General features: G+C 43.2%; 1 protein-coding gene across 49 annotated transcripts in view; it reads right to left on the reverse strand.

Moving 5' to 3' along the window:
* Positions 1 to 3526: 3526 nt before the first annotated feature.
* Positions 3527 to 14404, reverse strand: part of celf2 (cugbp, Elav-like family member 2) — a 972609-nt gene continuing 961731 nt past the window's right edge. For all 49 annotated transcript variants that reach the window (XM_078235904.1, XM_078235880.1, XM_078235902.1 and 46 more), the window contains 3 exons: positions 10308 to 10451; positions 7826 to 7996; positions 3527 to 6376 (listed from right to left, as the gene is read on the reverse strand). In XM_078235904.1, coding sequence (XP_078092030.1) covers positions 7869 to 7996; positions 10308 to 10451 — 272 coding nt within the window. In that variant the 3' untranslated portion in view covers positions 3527 to 6376; positions 7826 to 7868. The remainder of the gene's footprint in view (positions 6377 to 7825; positions 7997 to 10307; positions 10452 to 14404) is intronic.

Below are 14404 nucleotides of genomic sequence, written 5' to 3' on the forward strand. Positions count from 1 at the left end.
AGGCAGCAGTGCTAACCACTGCGCCACCGTGCCGCCCTGTTATGTCCTGTCATTTCTAATGCAGCTGCACTCCTTAAAAGTACTTCCTTGGTTGTAAAATGTTTTGAGACATCTTGAGGTTGTTAAAGGTGCTAAATAAATGAAAAGCTTCATTTATTTAGCACCTTTCTTCCATCCCACTACTTAGATCTTTAAGAATTATAGATACAGAGCATACCATAATATCAAGACCTACCTTAAACACACTGGGCGGGATTTTATGGCCTCACTCGAGCGAGACTGGAAATCTCCGCCTGAGGTCAACGGACATTTCCATTGTCCGTCCCTCGCCTGCTCCAATTCCATGGTGGACAAGGCGGTAGAATTCCAGCGATTAACTCTGTTGCTTTAGTAACTGATAACAAGAATACCAAGCAAAATAATCTTTTTATTCCCTGCCTCTCACACGGTACAGTGAAACTTTTAAACTCTACTCAACATTCTCCCAAATCTTAATGAAATAATCAATGTCAGGTTTCAATGTCAGTTCTGGGCCTAGCTCACAATGTTAACCTCGATTGCTTGCTAGGACTTGTCTCAATCTCTTCCACGTGAAACTCGTGCCCTTGGAATAGATATCGAATTGTTTCTTAATCGAGTCATAGAACCCCCACGGTGTAGGCCATTCGGCCCATCGGACTTGTACCAACAACAAACCCTGTAACCCCATGTATTTACCCTGTTACTCCCCTGACATGAAGGGACAATTTAGCCTGGCCAATCCACCTAACCCGCACATCTTTGTTACTGTGGGAGGAAACCGGAGCACCCAGAGGAAACCCACACAGACACGGGGAGAACGTGCAGACTCCACACAGACAGTGACCCGAGGCTGGAATCGAACACAGTTCCCTGGCGCTGCGAGGCAGCAGTGCTAACCACTGTGCCACCATCCCAGCCTTGCAGTGCTGACTTATCAAGACCCGGACGCCACGTACAACTGAGCTCAGCACAGTGTTTGCAATACAGACGGATAAACCAGAGTCTTCAAAGTAATTCAACCCATTTTCAAGTTGTCTTTTTGAACAACTGTATTCACACGTTCCTTGTTATGGCTGCACATTCTGTTCATAAAGCACATTATGGAAATTCGGTACCTGCTACTGCAAATAACATTTATGAAATCCAGTCATTTTCACCAGTTCCGGGGAATGATTGAAAAATTACCATGTTTAAACTGTTATTTCGGTATTTCTGCAGTTCTGAAGCTGCAGGCCAGATAACAACTTGCCTTTATATAGCGTCTTTAATGCAACAAAACATGGCCAAACTAAATTTGACAAGAAGCCACATTAAGGAGATAACGAGACAACCAACGGCTCAATTGAAGGGGTAACTTTTAAGGAAGAGAGGGAGAGAGGTGGGGAGGCTGAGAATTTTCGGAGTGTTTAGGATCCTGGTATCTGAAAGGCATGGCAATAAGTGGAGGGATTAAAACGAGGGATGTGCAAAAGGTGAGAATTGAAGAATTCGTGGCGGGATGGAGTATTGGGGAGAGGCATTATCTAAACACAAGTTGTTGTCCTTAAAGTGGCCCTGATGCATAAATTGGATGTTTACAGGGTGGCATTATTACTGCTTTTGAGATTAAGGTCTTGAATCTCGCTTAGACTATCTCTGCTCACAAAACTGGCCCTGACTCCCAGTTTCGAAATGCCAGTCTCCTGTCATTTGCACTGGGTTCAGAGATGTTGCAAACAAAAGTTGTTTCATGGACACAGAAAATGCTGGAAAATCTTAGGGGATCTGACAGCATCTGTGGAGAAAGAATAGACCCAACAGAGCTCTGACAAAGGGTCCTCCAGACTCGAAACGTTGGCTCTATTCTCTCTCCACAGATGCTGTCAGACCTGCTGAGATTTTCCAGTATCTTCTGTTCTTGAAGAAAGAACTGAAACACATTTGGCTCGACAACAGCAGAGCAGCAAACTGAAACAACACTGGAGAAGAGGAGTGCTGCGTTCCTTTTTTAAAATTCATTCGTGGGACATGGGCGTCGCTGGCTGGCCAGCATTTATTGCCCATCCCAAGTTGCCCTTGGAGGACGGTTGAGAGTCAACCACATTGCTCTGGAGTCACCTGTAGGCCAGACCCCAGGTAAGGATGGCAGATTTCCTTCCCTAAAGGGACATTAGTGAACCAGATGGGTTTTTTTCTGACAATCGACAATGGTTTCATGGTCATCAGTAGATTCTTACTTCCAGGTATTTTTTTATAATTGAATTCAAATTCCACCATCTGCCGTGGCGGGATTTGAACCCGGGTCCCCAGAACATTAGTTGACTTTCTGGATTAATAGTCTAGCGATAATACCACTAGGCCATCGCCATCCCCTCTGCATAAACCCGTCGCAGATCTGGGAAAACAGAGGGGACCCTACGGGAAATAGATTAGTGCAGGAATCCCTTGTGTTAATAACCTTTCATAGCAGCTGGAATCACTGGGTCTCCTCTGGAACTTAACGAATGGGATATGGAGGGGAACAAACTATTTCATAAATGCCCCATGCCTAATTCTGGGTTGGAGGGGGAGGGCGGGGTGGTTGCAAGGAATTTTCCAGAATATTTTTTCTTGTTTTGACCCTGATATTTTGCCACTCTCGGGAACGTGGCTGGAGTGAGAAGACAGTGCGTTTAAGTTACGATGCTCCAGCCACTATGGATTGTTGGACAAGACTATGGAGTGATTCAACACTTGCCAACACTCATAGAACATCACTTGAGCCCATAGGCAAAGCTTTCATCTGCAGTGTCTTTCAAACCTCCTGAAGCGGCCTACACGTAGTGCCTAACCTCAGTGATCACTGGCCAGGCAGCCATCCTTCACGTTCCCTAACCCCAGGGTTGTTGAGGCTAATGAGCATTGCTGGGGCCATCCGGGTTGAGAATTGTCAGCCTGGCACAGAGCAGAAACAACTATCCCAAACAGCTCAGCCACCGCTGCATTTATCAACACCACCACCAGGGGGAGGGGGGAGCCTGTTCTCAGCTCTCATCCAAAAATCTTCTCTTAACCTAAAAGGCTCGTTTCATCCTTTGGGCTTTGATTTGACTTAACCCTTCATGCATCAGAAATATAAAAAAAAGATTAATACAGCAACATGCATATCACAGCATTCTAACGAGCCTAATTCTGGTTTATTATTTCACCTTCGAATCTAAAACTGCACCTTTTAGAGTGTGGCTCTTATTTATCACTGGGACACAAGGAAAGGCCGCGGGTAACAGTATAAAATAGCTGTATTTGTCCAAAAAAAAGGGAGAGAAACGGAGAGGGGGAAAAAGAAAACCAAAAACAGTTAAATACTGAACTAAAATAGGAATGAGGGAACAGAAGTAGTTGGTAAGGTTGGCAGTGTCTTGTCTACACAACAGAGAGATAGAGAGAGAGAGAGAGAGAAGAAACGAAAAAGGACGTGGAACAGTGAGGTTTGCTGAATGCCAAACAACAGTGAACATCACCAACAGTACACAAAGAGAGACGAGTATTAGGAAAAATGGTTTAATATTTGAGACAGAAGCAAAAACTGCATCACACAATAACATACGTTACAAAAATAAGTTCAACTGTTCCACAGTTATGTTCACAATGAAGACAGAGAATCAGGAAAAAACTTGGATTTCAACAGCAAAAAGCAAACCCCTATTTTTTTTTAAACTAATACAGTTATCCCACTGTGGATGGATGAATACTGCTAGTCCTAATACCTTATGTAACTGCACAATACAGAATTGAAGAGAAACTTACCCATTTTTTTTTCTGACAAAAATTCTTGACATTTAAGCATATGCAAAGAAATGAGAGGTAAGCAAGCCAAAGTTATCTTTTTTTTGTTGTTTTTTTTCTTGTAAATTCTTAAAATGAAATAATCGCCACTTTCTCTGCACCAACTAGAAATTAAACTCAACATTAGTCATCACTGGGCCCACTCACAGGTAAGGCGCAGAAATATCCATTTTTTAATTTCCAGTATAAAAAAATTCCACTGGTACAAAATGCATAATTACAATCAAGTTGTAGAAATACGAAAGCCCACATTATATTTTTTTTTTGAGTGTGTGTGTGTTGTGTTGACATCATTCCCCTCAAGGAGACTTTTCCATCACATACAGAGGCAAAACGTACCAAAAAAAAAAACAGAATTACAGCACTCACATGGGCTTGCGGTTCCCCCACTTATTTTGCATTAACTTTGGCTTTTCTCAAACAGATACTTAAAACTATATATTTTTGTTTCTTTAAATCTTAACCCTAAATGATAATAATAGTCCACAAACACCAGATCTCACATCACAGGAGCACAAAACATTTGTCTTTTGTGTGACATTTTCAAAAAAAAATGCATATGAAGCTACAATTTTTTTTCTCTTTTTTTTGACTTAATGTGTTGGATTTTGGGGAGGTTGGGGTTGGGGGGGGGAGAAATCGGTGGGTAGGGTGGGATTTGGCGGTGAGGGAAATGAATTTGTACCAGAGTCGGCCAGAAAGAAATTCCCAAGGCAATGGAAGCCGCACTGATTCAAACCTCTCCCAAGCCCTCAGATGCAGAGAAACATTGGCCTGTTAAACAGTTGGTGCTTTATTACACATCGAGCGCATGCACAGAGGAATGACAAATGTTTTTTTTTGCTATGATTAGAAAGTCATAACGTCGCATCGAAGGCTGCTTAATTATTAATTAATTATATATTTTTAAAAAAACAGTTCTAAACATTCCTGCCTTGGGGTGCTTAGTTTTTTTTTTATTATTTTTGTCTTTTTTTTTGCGTTTTTATTTTCACAACTATATAAAGGGAAAAAAAAGCTCGGTGAGGTTTGCTCGCACAACATCTCTAAGGATGACGGGGGGAGGGGGCGGGGAGTTCGGGAAACATGGAGCGCTTTTACAAAGAGAAATAACAAACAATGACCAATCTCAGGCAACAAGACCACAGCTTTAGCAATTTAACAAACTTTTTTTTTCCTCTCTTGGTATTTTTTTTAAATCTATTATTTTTTTTCCTTTAATTTTTTTCAAACACGAGAGAAATTATTACAAAACACTCAAGTAACAAAATGCCCATGTAATCAAATTGCTTCTCTCAAATAACAGAATTAAGCAGGAGGCAGGAAGTACCTTTTATTTTGATTTTTTGTCATTTTGGCACTAATTCCATTGATTTAAATCGCTGTTTTCTTCAAGCCAATCTCACATTTTGCTGAACAAAGAATATATCCAACTGTTAATCTCACAATGAAAAGTAACGAACAAAATCGGACGCCAAAAAACAGTTTACACGGAAAGCACAAGATTTTTCTTTTGTCCTGGAATTGTATATATATATATATATAATTTTTTTTCCCCTTTTCACTCGGTGACTTAAGATTATTTTGGCCGCCAAAAAGAATCTTTTTGTCGAGTGAACCAAAAAAAGTCTGCCGTCTTACGAAACACTTAATTATATAACCTTAAAAATCGCGATGACACCAAAACTTAACCCACACAGTTACCAACGTGACGAAGTTTTACACTGACTGCTTTTGTTTTAATCTTCTCCAATACATTTAAACAGTATAAAATATAGGTCATTTTAATGTGCGTTTACCACAGATTGTCTAGGTGTGAATCAGTTCAGCAAAAGGTGACACAAATAGGTAGTCTTTCCCCAAACATGGGTCATCTTCTTTTTTTTTCATTAATTATTATCTTAAACTAGTCTACAAAAAAAGTGGTTTTTTTATCTTTTCTATATATATCGATGAGAAAGTGAGCCACTTAAATGGCCTTATCAAAACTTTACACTGCCTGAAAAATGTAAAAACTATTACAGAGCTCTTGATAATATCTGACCAGTTGCGTCAACTGTTCAGAAGTAGTCTGCTTCATTGAGAAACCAACATTCTGCATTCTAGCCACATATTGCTATTGCTTTTCCAAGTGACCAGACAGAATGCCAATCCCTGCATAATACTTTCAAGTTTGTTTCGTGAAAAAAAAAGAAACATATTCGCCACAGGTTATTTTTTTTTCCCTTCTCTCTCATATAATTTTTTTTAATTTCTCGCTTTACTTTCTTAAAATAATTTTTTTTCCCTCTTTTTCAGTCTTAACACAAATGCAGCTAACGCCTTTTCACAATGATCTCTTTTAGAATTCAGAGCTATGTGAGGTCACATGCAAAAAATCTCGTAAAAGTCAAGCTAGGTCAAGGGGGTCAAGTAGGACCAAGTGTGATGGTGAGGTCAGAAAGACATCAGAAACAATAACAGGACGATGAGCTTTTTTTTTTTTGGATTTTTTTTTTTGACGCCACAGGGACATGCTAGGCAAACGATGAACTAACGAGCATGAAGATGTCTAAGGGAAAAAAAACAAGGAAGAGTCAAAAGTTACACAGAGTCTACGCAGCAGGAACAAAATTATTCTCATGGTTTGCAGAACAATGCAAATCTCAGTCATTAGAATCTACGAGCCATTCACATAAATTTGCATTTTTTGTTTAATAACAACTGTTAACAAAAAAGAGAAAGCAACAGCAACAGATAAAAACATCCAAAAGAATCCATCGGTACTTTAAAAGAGATAAGAGATGGATTGGTTTTGGGGACAGAGATACAGATTTTGTTTTTTTTAATTAAACAGGTATACAAACAAAGAAAAATAAAAGTCACAAGATTTAAAAAAAGAACTTGAACTTGACTAGATAATGGAAGCTATGAGTAATGAGATACCACACAAATAAAGGGGACAGAAACAGGAGAAGCGTGAGTGTTGCAAGGTTGTGATGTGTGTGTGTCTAACTGCAAGGATTAACTCCTCCCCACTTAGCACTTTTTAAGACTACATCACAAAGCAGGCTCTAACTATCATAGAGGATGAGTTATCTCAGGTATCCAATAAATTAACTATAGGTACTTAATAAATAACTTCCATTTTTCTGAGGCAGTAAAAATTTATATAAAAATAGAGCTGCTTTTTTTACAAATAAAATGTACAGACCTGTGGCTTTCCTTCTTGTCATATTTGATGCATTCTTTAGTAAATGTTGCCATTTAACCTTCTCTTTTTATCTTACCCCTCCCGCGGAAAAAAAAAGAGCCCCATATGGTGGTAAAACAGATCTCAAAGGCTTTTGTTTGCCAAAAAAAAGACCAATGCGATCTGATTGCAGAAAACGGATTATCTAACTTGTGATCGCGTCCTAATAGATAAATTCTTGTTGAAGTGAGAAAGATAGGAAAGGAAGAGAGAGAGAGAGAGAAAGAAAGGGGGGTGGGGGTGGGGGGGGGGGGGGGGAAGAGTGGGGAAGGGGGGAGAGAGAGTGAGAGAGAAATAAAATTATAATAAAGGAAAATGTTAGTGCTTCACTTGGTATCACTTTCAAACTAGACCACCATATCATTAACCTGTAAACTGTTGGTGCCTTACTAAATCTATGTTAACTGGGTCTGTTAAGCTTAATAAAGCACCTGGTGCCCCATTGTCACGTGGGTCCGTCTGGCACCAGTGATTGAGTTAAATTGCACATTTCGGTTATTTTTAAAAATCTTTTTTAAGACATCTTTTTTTTTTGCAAAATTCGATTTGTCTTTTACGGAACAAAGCAAAAAATTAAATACTGTAAATACAATAAGAATTAAGATACTAAACATAACGGGAATGGGAGGAAAACGGGTGTCGGGGGGGTTTGGGGGGGGGCAGTGGGGGGAGGGCTGGGAGGCAAATGGAAGTGTAATGTTAAAAATTGTCTCCTGATGAACATTGGTAATGATCCTCCTCAGCCACGGGCTGGTTCATGGGACTTACCCTAACAAAGCTAAAGTAACAGCATTAACCTCCCACTCTATACTCAGTACGGTTTGCTGTCATTCTTGGATCGTTTCAGCTGAACCTTTAAGCGCTTCATCCCAATCTGAAAACCATTCATAGCCTGGATCGCGGCCTGTGCAGAGACTGGATTGTCGTAGCTTACAAAACCTGCAAGGAGGAGGAAGGGGGGGGGGGGAATGGAAAAGAAAAGGGGGGAAAAAAAAGCATTTAACCATCTCACAACAGGCCAGTGAAAGAAAGAATTCATGCTTATGAAGCTATCTATCTGTCTTGGAAAAGTGCCAACACTGTTCCAAGTACAGCTTGTTACTTTGAGGGCACATTGACTGTTGCCGTATGTGCTGGGTTGCCAATTCTGACCACGTATATTTCTGGAGGTTTCATCACCTGCGTCCCACTTCCTGAGACTGCCACATGTCCGCCATTGGCCACCTGACATGCCAACATCTTGGATGGCGCTGCGCCAAATTGAAAGTGTGTTCACACTCTTCATTGGCCAAGTTAATCGTGTCAACTGTCAGGCCAACAGCCTCATTGCCCCATCTTTAATATCTTTTAAAACTATAAACAGGTGCTCAAACGAAAAGCAGTGGGTCAGAAATAATCTTTCAATCGCTGGTGTCTGCCACCAATGCGGGATGATTCGCAACCCGACCGGTAGGCCGAAATCTGGAAATCACAATGTTTTAGGTTAAGTTTTAACTTGCCATCAGTGAAATGCCACCCATAGCCTTTCCTGAATGACACCTTCATGATCGCATGATCCAGGTTTCATGGAGCATTCATTTCTCTTGGTGCTCTCTCTTTCTCAGGGTTAGAAATTAGGCCAGGCTCTAACCAGTCATGAGAAAACCAAATGAGCAAAGAAACTTGAATTTTTTTTTTTACATTCTTTCGTGGGACATGTGCGTCGCTGGCTGGCCAGCATTTATTGCCCAGCCCTAGTTGCCCTTGGAGGGCAGTTGATAGTCAACCACATTGCTGTGGCTCAGGAGTCACATGTAGGCCAGACCAGGTAAGGACAGCAGATTTCCTTCCCTAAAGGACATTAGTGAGCCAGATGGGTTTTCTGACAATTGACAAGGGTTTCATGGTCATCAGTAGACTCTTAATTCCAGATTTTTTTTCCGTAAGTGCTACTGCAACATAGGCACTTTTCCATAAATGCTGCAATAGTGACAGCACTTACGGAAAAAAAAATCTGGAATTAAGAATCTACCGATGACCATGAAACCATTGTGTGCACAGCAAGATCCCATAAAACCGCAATGTGATATTGGGCAGATAATGTGTTTTCGGTGTTAACCGAGGGATCAAAATCTGTCAGCGAACAGGGAAAATTCCTCTGCTCTTCCTCAAAATCGTGCTGTGGGGTCTTTTATGCCCTTTGAGGGGGCACATGGAGACTCGGTTTAACGGCTCATCTGAAAGATGGGGCCTTGGACAGTGCAGCATTCCTCCGGTACTGCGCTGCAGTATCAGGCCTGAAATCTTTGGAGTTGAGGGGGTTATACCCATGAACGTCTGACTCAGGGATCGGAGTGTGACACAGCCATAGTTGATCTGAAGAGGGAAAGTTTAATTCTCTGCTACCCTTTGGCAAGGAGCCGCTGTACACACATGATGGTGGAGAATGGCGAATCGCAAGGTTATTTGGATGTGGGTGGCATAACGGCTGAGTTTGGTCCTGCCATTGGTAGTGGTTGGTTTAAAGTTAAAAAAAAGTTTTTATTTGTTAATGTCACAAGTCGGCTTACATTAACACTGCAATGAAGTTACTGTGAAAATCCCCCAGTCGCCACTCTCCGGCGCCTGTTCGGGTACACTGAGGGAGAATTTAGCACGGCCAATGCACCTAACCAGCACATCTTTCAGACTGTGGGAGGAAACTGGAGCACCCGGAGGAAACCCACGCAGACACGGGGAGAATGTGCAGACTCCACACAGACAGTCACCCAAGCTGGGAATCGAACCCGGATCCCTGGTGCTGTGAGGCAGCCGTGCTAACCACTGTGCCACCCCTTCTGCGGGCTCACGATAGGAAACACGAGCTGACTTCCCCTCTTTAACGGAGGAGAATGGCCGGCAGTCTATCATTGTCTAATTGGGACTGTGACCGGAATTTTACCGCCGCGCCCGCCATGGGAATCGGAGCGGGCGAGGGGTGGACAATGGGAAGGTCTGTTGATTTCGGGCGGGATTTTACGGTTTGAGGACGAGCGAGGGTGTAATTTCCCGCCCTGAACTCTGAACACACCAGGGATCAAATATGTGGCCGCCTGTTTGACACTGTCTATTACAGTTGTCTGCAGAAGCGTTAGGAGAAATGATTCAATTTTATTTCTACTTATTGGACCCACTTTATGGGTCAACAGAGTGTGTGCAAACAGTCAGAATATCAGGCACCAACCCAGACCTCGGGTTTGGGATTACGTGAAACCCATTCACACATTCTTACCAAAGCACTTGCTAAGATTGGTCTGTTTATCAATGAAGACTTTAGCAGACACAACATTTCCAAACGGCATAAACATCTGGAGGATGTCTTGATCTCCAAACTCTTGGGGAAGGTGGTAAATAAACAGATTCGCACCTTCTGGCCCTGAGGATGAGATTTAACACAACTTAAATCAAACACCGCAAACAAGCTCGACATATTTCAATCGCATGTTATTTCTGAAGCGAGAAGCATCTTTAGTTGAGGCAACATCTTTAAAGAGACGGCAAACAAAGTTCTGGAAATGCAAGCAATCAGCAGTCACGTGGCCTGTCCGGTGAGAAGGGGCAGCTCAGCTCCCAGTTGCATCTTCACAAACTGGGTAGGTTTTGCCACTTCTCATCTGAAAGACTGAATGCAAGCAGGCAGCAGGAGTCAGTGAGGGACAGTTGGCCTGACCACCCTCTTCCCTCTGATAACAGACCACCCTGGAAGGCTTTCCAAGTTACCCCACCCAGAAGGGAGTGAACTTGATACTGATCAATGAATGAACACTGAGCAACTATGCTCGATACCCTATCACAGAGCCCATTACGACAGGCTGGATAGAATTCAGGTGACAGTCCCGAGACAATATATTCTCATGGGCAGCACTGATTTATGAAGAGCTACATGAGCGAGACACTGGCCAACATCCTGTGGAGGTGATGGGGGTCTCGGCTGCCAGCTGAAGAGCTAGTGGGACACCGCCCCCGCCCCGCATTGCCTCTTTTACAGGCAAGGCTGGCCACGTCCTGTTCTACTCAGGTACTCAGGCCAGCAGCAGACCTACCCCCGGGGTCAAGGAATTTTGGGGCACAAATCCCATCTGGCGAGCCCCCCTCCCACCCACCCACCAACCCGGGGGCCTGCAAGAGCAACCCCGCATGGGTCTGGTTGATGTGCGCCCTGCATGGGTTAAAGCCAGCTGTGGCAGGATGAGATCATAGAATCCCTCCAGTGCAGAGGGAGGCCATTTGGCCCATCACGTCTGCACCGACCCTCTGACAGACCTTGTCCACTCCCTTGCCCTATCCCTGCAACCCCACAGATTTATCCCCCTAAACTAAACATCTTTGGACACTAAAGGGGCAATTTTAGCTTGGCCAATCCACCTAACCCGCACATTTTTGGACTGTGGGAGGAAACCGGAGCAACCGGAGGAAACCCACGCAGAAACAGGGAAAACGTGCAAACTCCACACAGACAGTGACCCGAGGTTGGAATTGAACCCGGGTCCCTGGTGCTGCGAGGCAGCAGTGCTAACCACCGTGCCGGTCCTTATGCCCAGTTAAGAGCCTGAATTGGCAGCAGGGTGGGAAGGTTGTCCACGCACCTCCCTCCCCGCCAAGGACAACTTTGGGGTGAATGCGGGTGCTGACCTGCCAAATTAAAGGAATCCACTGCCACCAAATCTGCCACGGGACGGGGCATCTGATTTTGTCCATGGAGCTATCATCGCTCCAGGAGGAAAGAATTCGCCTTACATTGAACCCAAACATTCCAAACGGTGGTGGGAAGGTTAAGACTGTCAGGTAATAATAATTCATGCAGGTGAATTATTGGTTTTAATTAGGTGACAAATTTGGCCGACCCAAGTGCACAAGGCAATAAAACCTCCCCCACACTGATTAAAGCACCTCAGCATTTAGCCAGCACACATAGCTCATTTATTTCAAAGACGCTCGAGGTTAATAAAGTGTGTGCTGCGAGTTAGAAGTTCATTAAAGGGGTAATGAGACTTTGCGGAGTTTTAAAGTGGCAACAAAAATGACAGAATGGGAGACACTCATAGAAGAGAAACCAACAGACACAGCTAAACTGGCATTGTGTAATACTGATAATCTTCATGATCAAATATCAAGAGTGATTTAACCCCAATAACATTCACTAACAACTATTCTTGAATCAACCCAGTTTATTTGATCAATAATCTAATACCAATTCTTTCACTAATTGGATTATTGTCACTCATTAACAAATTATCATTAGCATTCCCCACTACTTTAACCCCAGTTTTTTCTAATCCATCTTTATTCCAGCTGCCTCCTGGGGGGTCAGTAAGATGTCTTTGACTGAAACGATATTGAGACTCGGGGCTGCAGACAGGTGGTTGTCCCTTGCTGCCCCGCATTAACATAGCTCCCCTGGTTCGAGCACCGGCGGTTCACTTTTTCACGGGCGGAAGCCCAGAATACAAAGCTGCCCATGGACACTAAATTGGCATACTGATCCCGCAGAGCTAAAGGATGGCGGAGTGAAAATAGGAACTAACGTTATACAGATGGACCTCTTGAGTCAGAGACATTTTTTGTTAAGGGAAGGTTAGAGGAAGTTGCAGTTTGCAGCAGACCACGCTGTAACGGCCCTTGATACTTAATGCCTCAGACTTAATAACACCAAATTCACCCCCCACCCCCACAAAAAAAAAACAAGCTTCCTTCCACTTCGATCTACTACTTGTTCTGAGATTGTCTGCTGCATTCTATTGGAATGCCTTTCCAATCATTGGCTTCTGAAATATCTTTGAGTTTCAGCACGGCACCAAGTCTTTCCTTGGAGGCCAAGACAGTGAGCTGTCAGGGTCTGCATCCCCACAGTGCTGGCTATGTTTGAGAATGAATCCAGAGGAACTCGGAAAGATTTATCATTTGGAATAAGAATCTTCATTGAAAATTAATGGCAAGATATTGAAGTGATTATTTATTTGACTGATAACTGTAAATTCATCTCAACAGCTGGTCCTGACCGAATGTGAATGGTCCTGCAGTGAAAGGGTTAGGTGGATTGGCCAACTTCCATTGTCTATCTTGTCGGGTGTACTTCATTCTTCAAAAAGAAGCATCTTCTATTTCTTAACAAGGCAACTACCCCGTCCCTCTCAGCGTGTGCACTGTAAATCCCTCATTCCTCACATGCCCTGTTTCACTAACAAGGAAAGGTCCATACAAATATCGCTAGGGACATTAGACAGCATCAGTACTTCAAAAGATTTTACGGGGGGGCGTTGGTACTAGGCTTTCAGTGATTTCCCCTCTTGTCACCTTGAGATTATTCAGTAGTATCTGATGGGATACATTCGAAGAGACAAGACGACCAACACCAACTGGGTAACAATTCTGAATGCCTAGTCTCCATCAAAAATATTCACCTCTATTGATTTGTGTCCAGTGCACACCTTTTATTCCCCACTTCAGATACCCAAAGCAAAAGATCCAATATCAAAGTCACCCATTCATCTGTCTCTGCCTTCTCCAACTCCTCCCCATTTTCCTCATTCCTCAGCACTCCTCTTGCCAAAGGTCTACTCGCCCCAGAACCTCTTCTCAAAGTCTTTGCTTTCTCTCCCACCTTCTCCCTAAATCTTGTTTGACTCATCTGATAAATGAAGGCTTCAATCTCCTCTGATCTCACTCCTGATCATCAAACCTCCCCCCACTCCTCAGCCATGTTTAGTGATATCACTGAACTATTTCACTGGCATTAAATCCTACTCTCTGAACACCGGGGGTGGGATTTTATGACCTCGCTTGTCCCGAAACCATAAAATCCTGCCCGAGGTCAACAGACCTTTCCAAGGTCCGCCCCTTGCCTGCTCCGATTCCCGGGACAGTAAAATTCTGGACCGTGTGGCCCATTCCCAGTCAACCGCGTGGTCAAATTGGTCCACAGTTTTGCTCAAGAAGCAAACACCCCTCTCAAACCCGCAGCACACCCTTCCATCCTTTGCTAGGACCACAGGAACAGGAGGAGGCCATTTAGCCCATTGGGCCTGTTCTGTCATCAGTTAATCATGGTTGATCTGTGACCTAACTTCATATACCTGCCTTTGCCCCGCATCCCTTAATATCTTTAATGAACAAAAATATATCAGTTTCAGATTTAAAACTTACAATGTATCTCGTATCAATTGCCACTTGCGGAAGAGAGTTCCAAACTTCCATCACCCTTCGTATGAAGAAGTGTTTTCTCATTACATTCCTGAGAAGCCTGGCTCTATGTTTAGGCTCCACACCCCAGCACCAACACCCCCCCACCTGCCCTCACCCACCCTCCCAAAATCCTAGGGTGGGATTTTC

This window comes from Mustelus asterias, chromosome 19 (genome assembly GCF_964213995.1).
Source record: "Mustelus asterias chromosome 19, sMusAst1.hap1.1, whole genome shotgun sequence".
Classification (NCBI taxonomy): domain Eukaryota; kingdom Metazoa; phylum Chordata; class Chondrichthyes; order Carcharhiniformes; family Triakidae; genus Mustelus; species Mustelus asterias.